General features: G+C 54.5%; 5 protein-coding genes across 5 annotated transcripts; 2 read left to right on the plus strand and 3 right to left on the minus strand.

Annotated features, from left to right (window-relative positions):
* Positions 1–2859: 2859 nt before the first annotated feature.
* W97_08258 (uncharacterized protein) lies at positions 2860–5336 on the minus strand (the record flags this gene model as incomplete). Its single annotated transcript, XM_007786127.1, has 4 exons — positions 2860–3021; positions 3073–3327; positions 3382–4630; positions 4693–5336. The coding sequence occupies 4 exons, from the start codon at positions 5334–5336 to the stop codon at positions 2860–2862; spliced, it is 2310 nt and encodes a 769-aa protein (XP_007784317.1).
* A 1208-nt stretch (positions 5337–6544) lies between these two features.
* W97_08259 (uncharacterized protein) lies at positions 6545–7350 on the minus strand (the record flags this gene model as incomplete). Its single annotated transcript, XM_007786128.1, has 5 exons — positions 6545–6664; positions 6720–6911; positions 6972–7191; positions 7253–7261; positions 7316–7350. The coding sequence occupies 5 exons, from the start codon at positions 7348–7350 to the stop codon at positions 6545–6547; spliced, it is 576 nt and encodes a 191-aa protein (XP_007784318.1).
* Positions 7351–7707: 357 nt separating this feature from the next.
* On the plus strand, positions 7708–9095 carry W97_08260 (uncharacterized protein; the record flags this gene model as incomplete). The annotated part of the gene is made up of 6 exons (XM_007786129.1): positions 7708–7848; positions 7942–7987; positions 8045–8125; positions 8178–8437; positions 8499–8994; positions 9043–9095. 6 exons carry the CDS (start codon positions 7708–7710, stop codon positions 9093–9095), a joined length of 1077 nt encoding a protein of 358 aa, XP_007784319.1.
* A 1129-nt stretch (positions 9096–10224) lies between these two features.
* Positions 10225–11421, plus strand: W97_08261 (uncharacterized protein; the record flags this gene model as incomplete). Its single annotated transcript, XM_007786130.1, has 2 exons — positions 10225–10789; positions 10844–11421. 2 exons carry the CDS (start codon positions 10225–10227, stop codon positions 11419–11421), a joined length of 1143 nt encoding a protein of 380 aa, XP_007784320.1.
* Positions 11422–11956: 535 nt separating this feature from the next.
* On the minus strand, positions 11957–13673 carry W97_08262 (uncharacterized protein; the record flags this gene model as incomplete). Its single annotated transcript, XM_007786131.1, has 4 exons — positions 11957–12550; positions 12619–12986; positions 13045–13262; positions 13318–13673. The coding sequence occupies 4 exons, from the start codon at positions 13671–13673 to the stop codon at positions 11957–11959; spliced, it is 1536 nt and encodes a 511-aa protein (XP_007784321.1).
* Positions 13674–15627: the final 1954 nt, after the last annotated feature.

Genomic DNA, 15627 nt, shown 5'->3' on the forward strand with positions numbered 1-15627 from the left:
AACCACGCGTGATATATTCGCTTTGCTTGTTCATGAGTTATTAATAGCGCTCGAAATGTGCCTGCCTCCTTACACACCACCACCTAATTGACAAAGAAAGATATTCCGGACACCAGAACATCTTCTCCAGATCACTATCTCCGCTAGTGGTGGTGCTTACGCCGCTTGTGCCGTAACAAGTTGTCCCGTCGACTAAAGCCCTGCCCCGAGGACTTGCAATCTGAAATGGTACAGTAAAACTTCTCATCGCCACCATGACACGTACTCTCGTGACGGTTGAGGTCCTTCTTTGACGCGAAGGCCCATCCGCAACTCTGATGAATGCATTTGAAAGTCCGCATATGAAGCTTCTTGTGTCGACTGCCGGTTTTGGGAACGCATCGGTCAGCTTTGGCATGCAAGAATAACAGACGGAGAAGCGGACTTACTTAAGAAAGTGTCGTTTGGAAAAGGTCTTATGGCAGGTTTCGCATTGATACTCAGGCAATCCTGCTGCCATTACGGTTGGAGAAGCATCCAGCACGGGCCTCTGCTGTTGGGTGGAGGGAACACAGAGAGCTGCAGGTTGCTGTTCCGGACTGCGGGATGTATTTTGCGTGCCATTCTCAGCGGAGGTTGAACTTGCTGGGGTTATCACATAGCTGCAGTATGGGCACCGCTGCTCTGGAGTTGCGGAGGAGTTGCCCGAAATAGGCGGGGTGCCATACAACTGTTGTGAGGTACCTCTATTGACCACATTACCGGGATGTGGGCGGTTGCCAGGAAATAACTCGGGGACCGGTTGACATATGGCGGAGGAAGAAGACGACAGCAAAAGCTCAGGAAAATCTGTAGCGGGAGATGGGAAAAGGTCGGCCGGTACAACCGGCATCTCAGAGATCCATTGCTCAAGTGCGGCTAAATCGTCCTGGTAGATCTGCTTCGGCATACTGAATATTGAGATACAGACATAACAGAGTTTACCTCAGGCTCACCAAGATTGAACCCTGCTGACAGTTGACTCGATTCGGGCTCCTGTAGTGACCACGGTCTTGAGTGACTCGGTACATCTTCAGGCGGCTGATAGAAAGTGTAGTTATCAACAGCGTTCGTCCGGAGTGATGGTACTGAATCCGTGCTTTTTAGGGACTGCGGTACACAGGTCCTGCTGTCTGGTGGCCATTGCTCAAAGCGCGCGAAATTCTATGTATCAATCGGAGCGTGAGCGGTTGAGCACAGTGATCAGATATAAACAGAACTACAAGTCGGTACAGTACGGCGAACTTTACCTCGAGGCCTTGTGGATGAGAAAGAGAGTCCTGAGAGGCGTCGTCGTGATAGTTTTTATTATATAGTCGTTGGATCTCTAATGAAGCACTAACTGGGTTGGAAGTTACGGAACAATCGTGGAGCTGACAATCAAACAAACCGACGGACCACTCCGCCCCGAACGTATTTGTGCAATCAGAACATGGAATAAAAGACAGCGTGACGAAATGCGAGGTTTAGGCCCTGATGTAGGGCTAGGCGAGGCGAAGTGATTAGCAGCGCAGCTGCCTAGCTGCCGCAGTGGATGAAGCGACGCGTAGGATAGAAGATGGGAGGTGATGCCGTCGTCGATTATAAACACGACGTTTGGCGGCCACCCGAACAGCGGAGGGATAAAGAGGCTCTGCCGCATTCAGCCTTGCAGCCAACCACATCATAGCAATTGCGCCATCGTGGGTGGCCTCCTCAGGATGCGATGCCACTTGTCTGGCGTCACATCTCTGGCTGATCATGCACAGCCCTTCTGATGCTATGCGCGGCCGCGAAGTAAATGGAAAGCCGCTCAAGGGAGCCACCGCCTCGGAGTAGTAAGCCCAGATCTGAGCTTGCCGAGAAGGTATGTAAGGCCTCTTGGGCGGCCGACGACCTGAGACTGAATCTTTGGCCAGTGATGCAAATCTCGAGGGATGCGTTCGACAGGAAACGCTGCGGCGCGATCGAGAGGCCACAGGCCACCCGGACGGCTCCACGGCTGATCATCTCACGCAATCACGAGATTTACCACCGGCCTCACCCAGGCTGCATGTAAAAGCTTGCTTGACGCATTCCTCACATTGCGAGTACTGTACTGCAGACCAAACAGCCTTCGATCAACGAAACCCACAAACGCCTAAACACCCAGCCCCCTCGACTCAGTCGACACTGCACTATCCAACAGCTCTCGACAGGGCACCAGCGCCTCATTCACACAAGAACGCGCACAGAGAGACCGGCTGATAAAGACGACTATGCCAACCCATTCGTGACATCGACTCCCCCTAGCTACAACCGGACCCCGCCTCCCCGCTTCCAACCCCAACTTTGTCGCGTAAGAGAATTATGAGTACCGGAAACGAAAACGCGCGCCGCGCCCACCCGCCTCGACATGGGCACCGCCACACACACCACCAAAGAAGGTATTTTAGAAAGTGATATACTGGACCAGGCCGGTCCACAGAGTATCGATAAAGAGAAAGAGCACTCAGACACGAAAGCACAAGCAATACCGCCTCGCTCAACGCCGAAAAGTCTGCCCAGTGTCGCAGGCAGGACCTTGATCCAAGATGCAGCCACCGCGAACGGCGGTGTGGTATAGGTAGAGACAGTTATGTTCCAAGTGGAGAGATTCTTTTTGTGCCGGAGGAAGAATGAACAGGCGCTTGGGAAAGGACAGGTATAAAAGATGAAGCGAAGAATTACAGGAGCGTACAGGGCCATTCTGGTGAGCGCGCGGGGGGGCTCGCGCCTGGAGAATACTTCTCCGAAGCATGAAGGGCCTGGCGGGCAGAGGACCCAGAATGGGTGCGAAGTAGTCAAGAGGTGCAGGTGTCTTGCGGGTTAAAGTGGCTCCGTTCATACATCCCCGGCACCGGCTTCAACTCCGTCCGCACCAAAGGGGAAGTTTTCGAACTGGAGGCCGCCCATGTCGTTGTCTGTGTGAAGAAACGATTCGAAGTCGAAGTTTTCCAGTACGTTGTCGGAATCTAAAGGCCCAAAGTCCATGTTCATCCCATTCTAGTATCACTGTCAGCCATATATCACAGACAATAGAGATGCCAGACTTACATCTGGGCCGTCCATTGTGCCGAAAGGAGCGGCTGCTGTTGGATCCATTACCGATGGTACAGCTGGTGGCGGGACGCCGGATGCAGGAGGCGGTGCTTGCATGTTACCGGGTGGTGCGCCTGCGTTGCCTTGGTTGTTGAACGACTGCGGATGTCGTGGTGTGATAGGTGTGGCGGGTGTGGGTGTTGCGGGCTCCGCTTCTGATGCGACTGGAGTCGCACCTGTTCCTGCCAGAGTGTTTTTCTTATTTGGTTTCTGCATAACTGGTCAGCCTGAGTTCAAAAGGGGGAAAACTCTACGGTGGCTTACCTTCCGCGTCTCCTTGGTCTCCTTCTTACTCTTTGGATTGCCCTTTGGCACCTGTGATGGGGTTGGTGGCGCAGCAGGTTGTTGCGTTGGAGACGAAGGTTGAGTTCCGCCGGGCTGCACGCCGCCTGGGGGAGCTGGCGGAGGAGGCATCGGATTGTTCCGTTGTTGCGGAGTACCCATGGGCATCGGCTGTTGGCCTGGACCCGGCTGCATCATCTGTGGAGGAGGCTGTTGCCACATCGCACCGTTCGGCATCCTGTTGTCGGGTCGAGCCATCAACGCCATCTGCTCCGGCGTGAGGGCTGGTCCGTTGAAGGCAGGGGGTGGCCGCATCATGTTGCTTTGCTGCTGCAACTGAGCAAAGTACTGTTGCGGTGCCATTCCGGGTGGTATCGAGCTTGGGTTGAAGTTTCCGATGGGCGACGATCGGTTCTGCGGCATTGATCCGTCCGGCATAGGCGATCCGGGTAGACCGGTTTGACCCATCTTCGGAGTGCCGCGCTTCATCTCATTCGGGTTCGGCGAAGGCCCAGCTCTGCTGCCTTGCGGCGACATTGCAGGCGCAAATCCTTGCTGTCCCATCGGCGCTGTACCAGGCGGGCCATGAGTGAGACTGTCTTGCTCTTGGCGTGCCATCAATAGCCTCTTCTTGTTCTGCTGCTCGAGAAGCATCAGCTGCATCTGATAGTCCTGCAGCGCGTGGTTGCCTTGAGAGTTGCCAGGTGGGCCAGCCTGCATGCCGCGGTTCTGTGGGAAGTACATGTCCGGCCCATCAGGATTCGGTTGTGTCATCGGGGAGCCTTGTGGTACGCCGGCGGGGTTCATTGCCTTTCCCGAGTTTTGATTAATCATGGCTGATCTCTGCTGTTGGGCGAGGTTTTGAGCATATACCTCTATAGACTTCTGCTGCATGTTCGGGTTCGCAGCATGAGCTTGGAACTGATTGAACTGCTGCGAACCGATGTCGCTTGGAGTAATACCGTTCTGAAGCAGCATCTGCCCCGCCATAGCTGCAGTGTTCGAGGTGTTGCCCATCTGCTGCATGCCTTGACCCCTCCCAGCAGGTCCCATGTGCTGGCCGTTCGCAGTGCTGCTATCGAGTCGCTGTCTTTTCGGCGAGGGCGCATTGTCACCGGAGTTGGGAGATGAAGGCCGTTGGCCCATATCCATTCCCGAGCCTTCTCGCTGCATGCTGGTCTGCATCATCTGCTGCTGCATGCTCTTCATTTGCGCCAATTGCTGGGGGTTTCTATCGAGGGTCGACTCGTTAGCGCCAAGGAAGCAGCAACAATGTAGTCGTTGCACACGTACGCATTCCTGTTGTTTTGCATCGCTCTCTTCTGTAGATCATTCGGCATCATTCCGTTCGGCTGCATGCCCTGCATCATTTGGCGATACTGATTGCCCATCATGGTGGGGTTGACCCGATTGAGCATGTGCTGCTGATCTGCCTGTCGCATCTGTGACATTTGCTGAAGAGCCACAATGTTAGCACTCCTTGATTCATTCTGCGAATGCGCAGGCCATACCCGCTGATGCTGCAAATACGTCACCGCGCCCGACCCCTGTCTGATGGGCTTATTTCGATGCGCGCTGAACACATCCCAAAACTGGCCCCACCAGTCGAACAAAAAAGAGTTCTCCGAATTGGTTGTCGGTATGCCTGCCGGAGGTAAGTCATCAGGCCGTTTCTGAATGTCGTCCTTGCTATCGCCATCCATGCCATCGCCTACGCCGTTGACGTCTCGTCGGCTGGGGCTCTCCTCTTTGGTGACCACATGAATATCGCTGGCTAGGATCACCCGCGCTATTTCGTAATGATGGTTCCTGAGGAAATAGTCGTAAATGTAGGTGTTGAGCAAGAGTCGGTTATCGTGAGGGGTCAGGCCGGCAGGACCGTTGGCCATCATGGGCGCTCCGCCCACGGGTCCCCCGGCGGCATTCATGCCGGCCATGTTCATGTGCTGCGGATTCATGCTGGCGGACTATATCTCCAGTACTGGTGATGCGGTGAGAACGACGGTGGTTGAGCGATTGCCTCGCTGTGTCGGCGATGGTGCTGCGGCGGTGTGATCGGAGCAGTGTGGCCACCTCACCTCGATGCTGCTACACGCGACAGGATAGCATTGGTGTGTGGAGCGATGATGAGCGGGGTGCGAAAAGCGACGGGTCGGAGTTTGTGCGATGCAGTCAGACGGTGGTGCTGATCCAGGTTGCGGTGGGTGGGAGGTTACAAGATGCGCCCGCGGTTGCGATGTTGCGATGTCGCGATGTCCAAGTGGCTTCCACGCGCGCCGTGATTAGGTGTCGGCTAAGTCTGGCACAGCGACTTGTCGCGCTTCTTGCAGTGATATAAATGTCCGACCGTGGTGTTTAGGCGTGGAGAGGGGAGCAGAAGTAGGTGAGGTAGGGCAGGGTATCGTGATCGGGGGGCGCAAATGGGGTTAGGAGGAGCCTTGGAGGTTGAAGCCTCGAAGCGAACCTTAGCACGGACGTGTCACACAGCAAAGACCAACAGAATCACGCCAAGTCGAGCAGCGCAGTTTGCGATGAATCGGATTGCGGTTTGCGGTTTGCTTGCATGAGCAGAGAACGAAGGCGATGCATGCGTGATGGAACCAAGAGATGAGCACCGCACACGCCTCCCAGCCCGACCAAAATGACCCGTCTCTGATTGAGTGCGACTTCGAGTCTGTCACGTGCACTAGCGCTGTCTCAAACCTCTGGGCGTTCCCCGACCCCCCGCATGGATACCTAAGTATCGTATCTTCGGGTGCCTTGGGGGAATATAAGGTTCTATTGTGAGGCCAACGAGAGATCGCCTCTGGTGTCTTCCCTGCTCCCCCAGGGTAGTTCGAGGTTCTCTGGAAATGCTGATACCACCACGGACCTTACATTGGTCAGGTGGGTGACGTTGTCTGACTGATTTGGAATAGGCTCTCAGTACCAGCTCCCCTCCGAACTTGACTCTCCTTGACTGCACAGCAGGACCAGCACCGCAAACCAGGTTCGGGTTGCCCAAGAACACTTCACCAAGTGCGTTTACCCGTTCTATCCGTCGGTCGTGGCCAGTTCCGGAAAACGCTGGCGGGCACTGCGGTCGTCTCTGCCAGCTCGCAGCGTACAGCATTCGAAGCCACTCGGCCGGTGCATCTGTCGTGCCTCACTCATCGTCCGGTGGCATCTCGTCGTCGATGTATCGTAGTAGCGTTATCCTCATCTCCGTCGTGTCATTGCCACGCAGGATGTCGCTGGTGAAGTGAGCCTCTACCTGCATGTGAACCTAGAGTAGGGTCAGCTCATTGCTGCAAAGTGTACATACTCGGGAGTAGCCGAACCATCTCCAACGCTCCCCGCAGAATGCCGCACAGGATATTCGAATACCACAACTCGTCTTGCGCTCGGCCGTCGTCGGGAAGTTCGACGAAATCTGCTAGGGGGTTCTCTTCGAAAACGAGGGAGAACTGTTTGCTGTCGCTAGTCCAGTTGGTGATGGTCGGCGTGATGTTGAGGAAGATCTTGAAGCCAACCTGACGAACTAAGTCTCAGTGTCCCCTACAAACTCCCACCACACAGACGATGGCACACACCTTTGATATCGTCTCTGCGACCTCCTTAAAGTTTGCACATGCGCCGGTGTTGGACTTGGCTAGGAAGTCCTCGATGATACGGAGCCCGATGTTGTAGCCCATTCGATCGAGCTGCCGGTTCACTTCCGCGTAGTCGCTGTCATAGTCTTTACACAGCTGCGCAACAATTGTGCCGTATGTGAGAGTGACTAGCTCGGCGTTGACTTTCTCGACTCGGGTCCTTCGTGCTGTTAGGACAACGGCTCGGACAGGGGAGTGATAGTCGCAGGACGCTGGCTTACTTCCACACTCTACGAAGACGTCAGCTTGGTGTCGGTGCTACGCGGTCATGCAGTAAGACTCACTCCTCGCCCAGCCGAGCAGCTTTGGATGAAGCCATTGAGCTCTGCGGGCCCCGCCGGACACTCTACAATGTCTCTTGCAACAACGACACCATGCGCAGAGCCGTGACAGCTGCTAGGTTCCGGATATCCCAATTTGATCGATGTTGTGGTTGAAATTACCTTCGCGGCTTGCAAGCTCGGGCATGCACATCTCACGCGAGAGGGATGGCGGAGCCGCAACTCCAGCCGCCGAGGCGCTAGGCTCAAAATAGTTTCTCACTGCATTCTGAAGCTTGAAGAGAGTCTGAGTCGCAATTGTCACACGCGCTTCACAACCTCCACCGCGACACACCTTGTCCCACACGGTCTGCTCACTCCCCACCTCCACCGGCATCGAGAGCGCGACAACCACAATGTCCTCCGAAAAGCGCCCCGCCGCCGACTCCTTCGGTTCCTCACAGCTCGTAAAACGACAAAGATCAGACGCGAACCTGGGCAGCAACTCTGTCGCCCTTGTCAATGGCACAGCACGGAATGGTGCGCTCATACAAGCGGTGAGTTATCACCGCGTCTTCGCACAACCGTTATGAATGGAGCTAAACCATGAGAAAGGCGAGGCATGGCTGATGTTAGCATGGGTTTGCTAGGTACCGCGCACGAGTGGACTGCAAGCTCCGATTATGGAATTGGCAGGTATGCGCGCGCACCTGGTCGATTGTAATGAGGCTTTGTAGCTAAGTTAGTACTCAGGACACTCTGGAGAAGTCTTCGCCACCAGATTTGACCCTACCGGCCAGCACATCGCTTCGGGCTCTATGGACAGATCTATATGTTAGTCACTGCTCCTAGGACTTCGATTGGCCGTGGCTAATATTCTCCCAAGTGCTATGGCGAACCTACGGACAGTGCGACAACTACGGCGCCCTCAACGGTCACAAAGGCGCGGTGCTGGACCTGCACTGGTCGCGCGACTCGAGAGTTATCTTCTCCGCCTCGGCAGACATGATGCTCGCAAGTTGGGACTTGGAGACCGGGCAGCGGATACGGCGCCACGCGGGCCACGAGGAGGTCATCAACTGTTTAGACGTGAGCAAGAGAGGGGAGGAGCTGCTCTTCAGTGCCTCGGACGATGGGCATATAGGGGTAAGCATGAGCCCAGAAAAGCTGTGCTTTGCATATCGCGAAGCTGATGAGCCACGCGCAGATTTGGGATCCACGGCAGAAAGAGGCGATTGACTTTATCGAGACTGAATTCCCCGTAACAGCCGTCGCGCTTGCAGAAGCGGGCAATGAACTATACTCGGGCGGCATCGACAACGACATCAAAGTATGGGACTTGCGGAAAAAGGCTGTGACATATTCGCTCCTTGGCCATACGGACACGGTCGTCTCGCTGCAGGTTTCGCCGGACTCTCAGACCCTGCTCTCGAATTCACACGACTCAACCGTCAGAACGTGGGACATAAGACCGTTTGCGCCGACCGACAGAAACATCAAAACATACGATGGCGCGCCATCGGGCATGGAGAAGAATCTGTACAAGGCGAGCTGGGATCCCAAAGGGCAGAGAATCGCAGCGGGAAGCGGCGACCGAAGTGTGGTGGTCTGGGAAGCAAGCAGTGGGAAGCTGCTGTACAAGCTTCCAGGGCATAAGGGATCTGTCAACGACGTCCGCTTCTCGCCGACCGAAGAGCCGATCAGTATGGGGTGTCCCTGCCCTCCTGCGCGCAATTGCTAATGGTTCTTAGTCGTGTCTGGCTCATCAGATCGTACGTTATTGCTGGGGGAGTTGGGGAGGTGACGAGCGAGGGATTAGATTGACGGCTTCACTGAAGGTCAAGGACAGTAGCAGGCCCAGTACTCCTGGTGTAACAAGCGTCAGACGCATTTGGTTGCGAGGAAATTAGTGCAGTCTCCTGGCATCGGGATGAGATGAGGCACTGCGCAATTTGAGAACCCCGAGGTTGTGGATACGACCATTGCGGAAATAGAGATATCGTGTAACTACCTATACGGGCGCTGTCAGGGCGCAACAAAACATGGTACCACTGTCTGCCGGCATCCTCACATTCCAGCGTTGCGCATCGAATGATTCGTCAACTTCGCTCAGAGACCGTGCGGCGCGACGCGGGGACCTCATCGCGGGTTTCACGTCGTCCCCAAAACAACATCAAACAGGTTTCAGACTCGACTTTAGATATACGCCTCACACGCCGCCTGTGTCTCCCCTTGTAGCGGTCGTGAGCCTAGTCTTTACGCGTAAGTTCTGGTGTTGCCTGTCAACCAAGCCCTTGCGGCAGGCTGTGCGACTTCGTCCGTCTCCTTGAATTGCGTCTCAGTACCAAGGTCGGGTAGAATCTCACGTTAGTCTTATGTTAGTTTTATATATACTACGGGGAACTCCATCAAACCGAGTTTCATCTCTCCTTGCCTGTCCGTCCTCATTTGTTCACCTTTTCTTCCCGTTTTCACTCTGATAATCAATCGAGTCAACACTGTCGATTGAGTTGCTGTACCTGCATATTTCTCCGATCACTCGTCAGGTTGACCCTGCGCTACGTTCACTTGGCCTTTTTGAAACCGAATGAGCACCAGTCGTTGCGTTAAGAACTCCAGATCTACCGCACCCAAACCGGCTCCGGCTGTAGCCGTTCTGCAGCTCCATAGGGCAGCCCTAGGCGTATGGCAATCGGCATCTGATCGCCAATCGTTCGTTTTTCTGTTCACCGTTGTCAGAAAGGATTAACAGTAAACAATACACGTGTCTGCGTTTAACAGCGAGACAGAGACGCGATCTCACTGCTCCGTACCTTAAATCACAGAGCATCCGCTCAATACACCAAGCGAGGCTATTCACCCGGATTTACCATTCACTCAGTCGATCAGTAAAAGCACGCAAAGCGACTGCACTGATAGAGTTTCTTTCGGACATGGCTCTTCCATACTTCCACTCAAGTCCCTCCCGAGCTAGCGAGTCCCCTTCACGCTTCTCAACCGTCCACGTCAACGTGCGCTCCATGTTGCGAAGCAGCTCAGTATACTCGCGACCTACCGTCTCAGCCTCGAACAACAGCACTCCCAAGATACCTCCATTCGGGTTCCTACGCCGACAGAACAGCCCACCAAGCGCTCCACCACCACAACCAGAAATTATCGAAGTATCCCGAGACTCGCTCTATTCTGACGCGCACATCCAGTCGAGACACCCAACGACCATATGGAGCCCCGCATACAGGGACGAGGAAGAGGTGTTAGTCTTCAACGAGCCGGAGCCTGCGCATACGCAGCGGCCCCGACAGTATTCGGCTGTCGATGAGGAGACAGAGCAACTGGCAGTCTACATCCAACGGCAGGCGCGGCGGCGACAGCGGCGCGCATGGGTGCGAAAGCGGAAGGGCGGATCTAAAGGCTTTCCACCAGGCCGCGCGGCGGTGCGGAGAAAATGCATACTTTGCGTTATCTCAGGCACACTGCTCACCGTCATCCTCACCATATGTGTGTCGCGCTTCTCCAAGTTTCACAGGCGTATGTGCTAACAACGGCCAACAGACCTCGCGCTCACCCTAACAAGCGATCCCGTCCCTCAAGAAGTCCACATTCTCGGCCTTCTCGGCATCCTAGCCACCACCATCGTCTTCGCCCACTCTCTCATCCGGCTCTGCATGCTAGCCCAGCGCCCCGCCAAAGTCTCATCCCAACGACGCGTAGCCGGGCGCAACGGCCGCGAAGGCTTCGTCCCTGAAGAACCGATACCGGTATACCTAGCCCAAGACGAGGAAGGCAGTGAACACGATCACGACCACTTCGAGGCCGAAGCCGACATCCTGTGCGAGGAGAAGGAAGCCGCGACGGTAAAGGCGCCGCCGCCTGCGTACGGGCTTTGGAGGCACAGCGTGCGCGCTAACCCGGATTTCCTGCATTGGGTTCCTGCACGATCAATCTCGAAGACCGCGCCGCGGGTGGGCAGGGAGACTGTGCCGGTGAAGCGGCAGGCGACTGGGTCGAGTGGAGCGAGGCCGCCGTCGTATGCTTCGGACGATGGGGTCGCGTATGTTGTTCAGGCTGTGCCCAGGTCAACGGCGCCTGGGCCGGGAGTGGTTGCGGTACATCCGGCGTATAGGTACTGAGGATTTCGGGATGCTGGATGTGGCCCTCGAGCATGCTTTTGGGAGGGCTCACAGTGCATCCTTTGACCGGTTGGCGATACAACTGCATACGGAGACATCTATTCCTCACGAAAACTCCAGTTGACATGGAGATTGTCAGGAGCTATGCTGTGTGGCGTGCTTTGGCTACGAGGGGTCTGTCAGTTCAGCAAGGAGTCAAGGGATTACCACGGGATATTGGCGTTCGATTCGAGGCGCTCGATCTTCCTTGGCGAAGACATCGAGAGGGATATCATGTAACCCTTTTGCAATGACCAAGTATTTTATCAATTTCTGAAAACCAGAAGTTCATATTTAGATCAACCTGAGAAACATCGCATGTTACGCCATAATCTGACGCGCGAATCCTTCAATTCAGTGCCATCTTACCACTAAGCACCTCTTTTCAAGTAAACCATGATACGTCTATCCCTCGTCTAAGTACCCTTTACAGTCACCACCTCCTCGACACATCCCACAACACAGAACCCCTCCAAAAACCATACGCGCCTTCCTCTCAATACTTCACAGTCCATCCCCCACCAACCTTGATCCACCTCGCCCACACAAATGCCGCCAGACTCACTACATAACAACCTCCGGTGAACAGAATGGTCCCATAATACCTATCCCCACACGCTTCCAGCAAGGCGCCCGCGATCGGAATCCCCGTAAGCGTCCCAAAAGAAACGATGGTATAGCAAGTGGCATAATACCTCCCATACTCATGCGTATCACACAACTGCCCAATGCAAACCGGCGTTAACGAGATATTGCTCCCCGAAGCGACGCCAAAAACAAACGCATAAGTTATCGTAAGTGCTTTGACGACGCCGCCATTCCCCACGACGCCGCCATCAGAGTGGCCATTAGCGGAGAGGAACGACGCAGGAAGCCATAGCGCAAGCGTGGTCAGCCCGCACAGGAACAGCGTAACAACCATGCAATTGAACCTTCCGAAGCGGTCCCCGAAGTAGCCGGGCGCCCAGCGGCCGATCGAGGAGCCAGCGTTCAGGATCGCGATGAGCTGATAGCTGAAGGTTTCGGTCATTGCGCCGGAGCTTAGAGCGTAAGAGGTCAAATATGCTATTGGGATGAAGAGGCCCCATTCCTAATTTCCCGTCAATTCAGCACTCGAACATTGCAAAGGGTATATCACAGCTGGGTAGCGCCACGCACCATAAAAAACACGCCCGCAGTACTCAGCGCGAACGCCGGCTCCCTCAAGATCCTAAAGTCCGGCAAAACGGAACTCCCCGGCTTCCGCGGCAGCCGCGAGCGGATCAGCAGCTGCGCGACGCCGCAAAGCGCAATAAAAATGAAACCAAGAATGCGTGTCGACCATGCGAAGCCGAGGCGAGGGAGCAGAGACTGCAGCATAAGCGGGAAGACCACGCCGCCGATGCTGCCGCCCATGGCGCCGATGCCCGTGGCGTTGCCGCGCTTGAGCAGGAAGAAGTGCCCGATTGCGGAGATGGCGGGCGTGAAGATTAGGGAGGTACCGGCGCCGGCGAGGAGGCCGAAGACTATTAGGAAGTGCCAGTATTCTGGGGTGGAATCAGTGTTGGAATCTTTGAGATAGCTTGAGGAAAGGGCGTGATGTACCTGTGCAGACTCCCAGGAGGAGAGTGGAGACGACAAGCAGTACATTGCCGGCTAGAATCAGCCATTTCGGCCCGTGGGCGTCGAAGACGGGCCCAATCTGAATTCCGCAGAAGAAGGAGAGGAAGACGTAGAGACTGAAGATCCACCCAATCTGGGACTCGCTGTAGTTTGACAACTGGTTGGTGCTCAAGTAGGCTTGGAGCACGCCTATGGTATTCCTTTTATCCGATTAGTGGAGAAAGCGGAGTATACGTATGGTGAGGATTTACTCACATCAATCCGAAAGCAGCCAGCATACCGCAGAAGGAGCCCAAGACGACAAGCCAGGCCTGGAGGCCGCCTTCTGGGTAGGTGACTTCCTCTCCATCCTCAGCTAGACGTTCAGCATCTGTAGAAGATGAGGCCGAAGGCAAAATGGCAGGACTCTGAGGTTGGTGCTGATGCTCGGGTTTCGAGGGGTCATCTTGGGGGCAACAAGATGAGTCGCATGGCTTCTCCGTCAGCGTCTGCTCAGATGCATCAAAGCGAGGTAATGCAACCTCCCCTGTCGGAGGAAGCGGAGGTATTGATTGTAGCGTGGTCTGTCGTTCAACTGGTCCTGGCGTGCTGCCTTTGTGGTCTGTGGTCATCCGCCTTGCGCGTCGTAGGATCTACCCGTGCTCTTGCTGGCTTTCGGTTCTACTCAATTCTACCACTTTGATAAAGACTTTTCTAGCGCTCGACATGAGGTCGAAGCACTGGTGGATGTGGGGTTTATATAGCTACCTACCCCACAGGGAGCGCCGAGCCGAAAGCGGCAAAAGTTCGTGCCCAAAACTTTCAGTACGTCACGTTGCCTTGAAAATCCCGTGCCGTGTTCCGAATCGTCAGGAGCCAGCTACACAACGTAGGAACTCAACGTTAACAGCAAAATTTGACTAGCAATGGATTCGTACGTGCCCCCAGAACATACGTGGTGATGTTATCGTGGATCGCCGCTTTCCGTCATCGCCTTTCTGCAATGCGGTGTGGGGCCTTTACTCCCCTGAGCGAACGACTGACATCACTCATACTGACCGCAAGCCTATCTATCTTCGATTTCGATCCTGCTGAGTACGTTCGGCCTCGTAAAAATTCTCAAATGTTCCAGATCCCACAGCTATAGTAGACCATTTGCGTGCAGAAATGTTGCAGTGGCCGCAAGCGGGGCAAACCTTTAACTTCCAGACATCCTTCAAATACCGAAATGAATCCATACCGAGTTGAATCCATACCGGCTCAAGATTGGCGTCATATCGAACTTACAATAGTAAGGCGCAGATTTAGTAAGGTCTGTCTATACTGTGTCTGGGTGGCCACCGGCCCACCGCCATGATTTAGGCCGTGGTGCATCCGGATCGAAAGTATCTGCTCGATGAGATTAAGAGGATGTTACTTCCTCCCTCGTTCGAGTTCATACTGATATCCTCATCCAGCGTGGCTTGCATGGAGTGGTGGATGTTTGGCTGGGCTGCACCTCCACACTTCTCAGCTGGAGTGGATTCAGCCTCACGATACGTTTTATCTTGAAGCTTCAAGGACTTGTAAGTAACGTCCAATAGTGTTTGGATTTTCTCTTGTGCACTGCGATGGTACGTTCAATTCTCTCTTGTCATATTGTATTCTGTGAATGGGGCAGATGGCAGACTTTGTGTCTCTGGTCGCCAGCGCCGCAGGAATTGCTGCTGCAGGCGTTTAACTCTCGATTTCTCTACATCAAACCACGGAGACAGTTTTGAATGCACCGAAGGAGATAGGTGGCATCGCAAGGAAAACTCTCTGCTTTCGCCATCCTTGGACACCTCGAAACAGTCTCGGAAGAAGGTAAAGATGTCTATAAGCCGTCCCTGGTATCGGAAACAAAGTCCATCTTGTCCAAATTCGACGGCGTGCAAAAGGAGGTCAAAAGACTGGTCAGCGAAGACCGTAGACTGAAGCGTCCATGGTAGGTATTTCAGTCGGGAAAGGTGCGGGGCTTGAAGAGTAAGATTGAGGCACTAAAGTCTGCCATGAACTTCGTGCTGTGAACGATACAAATGGCGATGAAACAAGAGAAACTGGACGAGTCGGTATACCAGCTCGAATCTGTTGATCCTTGCTTACGGGGCCAGTAGAACTACAAAAAGGTGACACCGCTTGAGTAAGATAAGTCCAAGCGGCTTCGGAAGGTGGTAGAAACTCTGCTGCAAGCCAACCGGTAAACCGTTGTCAAGCTTCAAGAGGAGGTTCGAGGTATCAGAGCGTACTAATGTCCGTCCAGCGTTTGGAGCGGACACCTGCTCACAGGTCTATGGATACAGCGGATGAGCTCCGCAGGGACATGAGACCGGAGCAGCCGCTGCAGCCACAGATGAATTGCTGGGCCGTGAACATCGCAGGTCTTGGCATGGTGTTGATGCGCGCGCTCCACGTCTGCACCGCCCAATCTCCACAAGGAAGGCGCATCAGCAAACAGCATTGCAACCAATAGATACAAGAACTTAGTGGATTCATGATTGCTCTCATGAGTGGGGACAATGCAGAACAGTAAAGTAATGAGACACTTCACTCCGCTTACCGGATTTC

The sequence above is a fragment of the Coniosporium apollinis genome (genome assembly GCF_000281105.1).
Source record: "Coniosporium apollinis CBS 100218 chromosome Unknown supercont1.51, whole genome shotgun sequence".
In the NCBI taxonomy this organism is placed as follows: domain Eukaryota; kingdom Fungi; phylum Ascomycota; class Dothideomycetes; genus Coniosporium; species Coniosporium apollinis.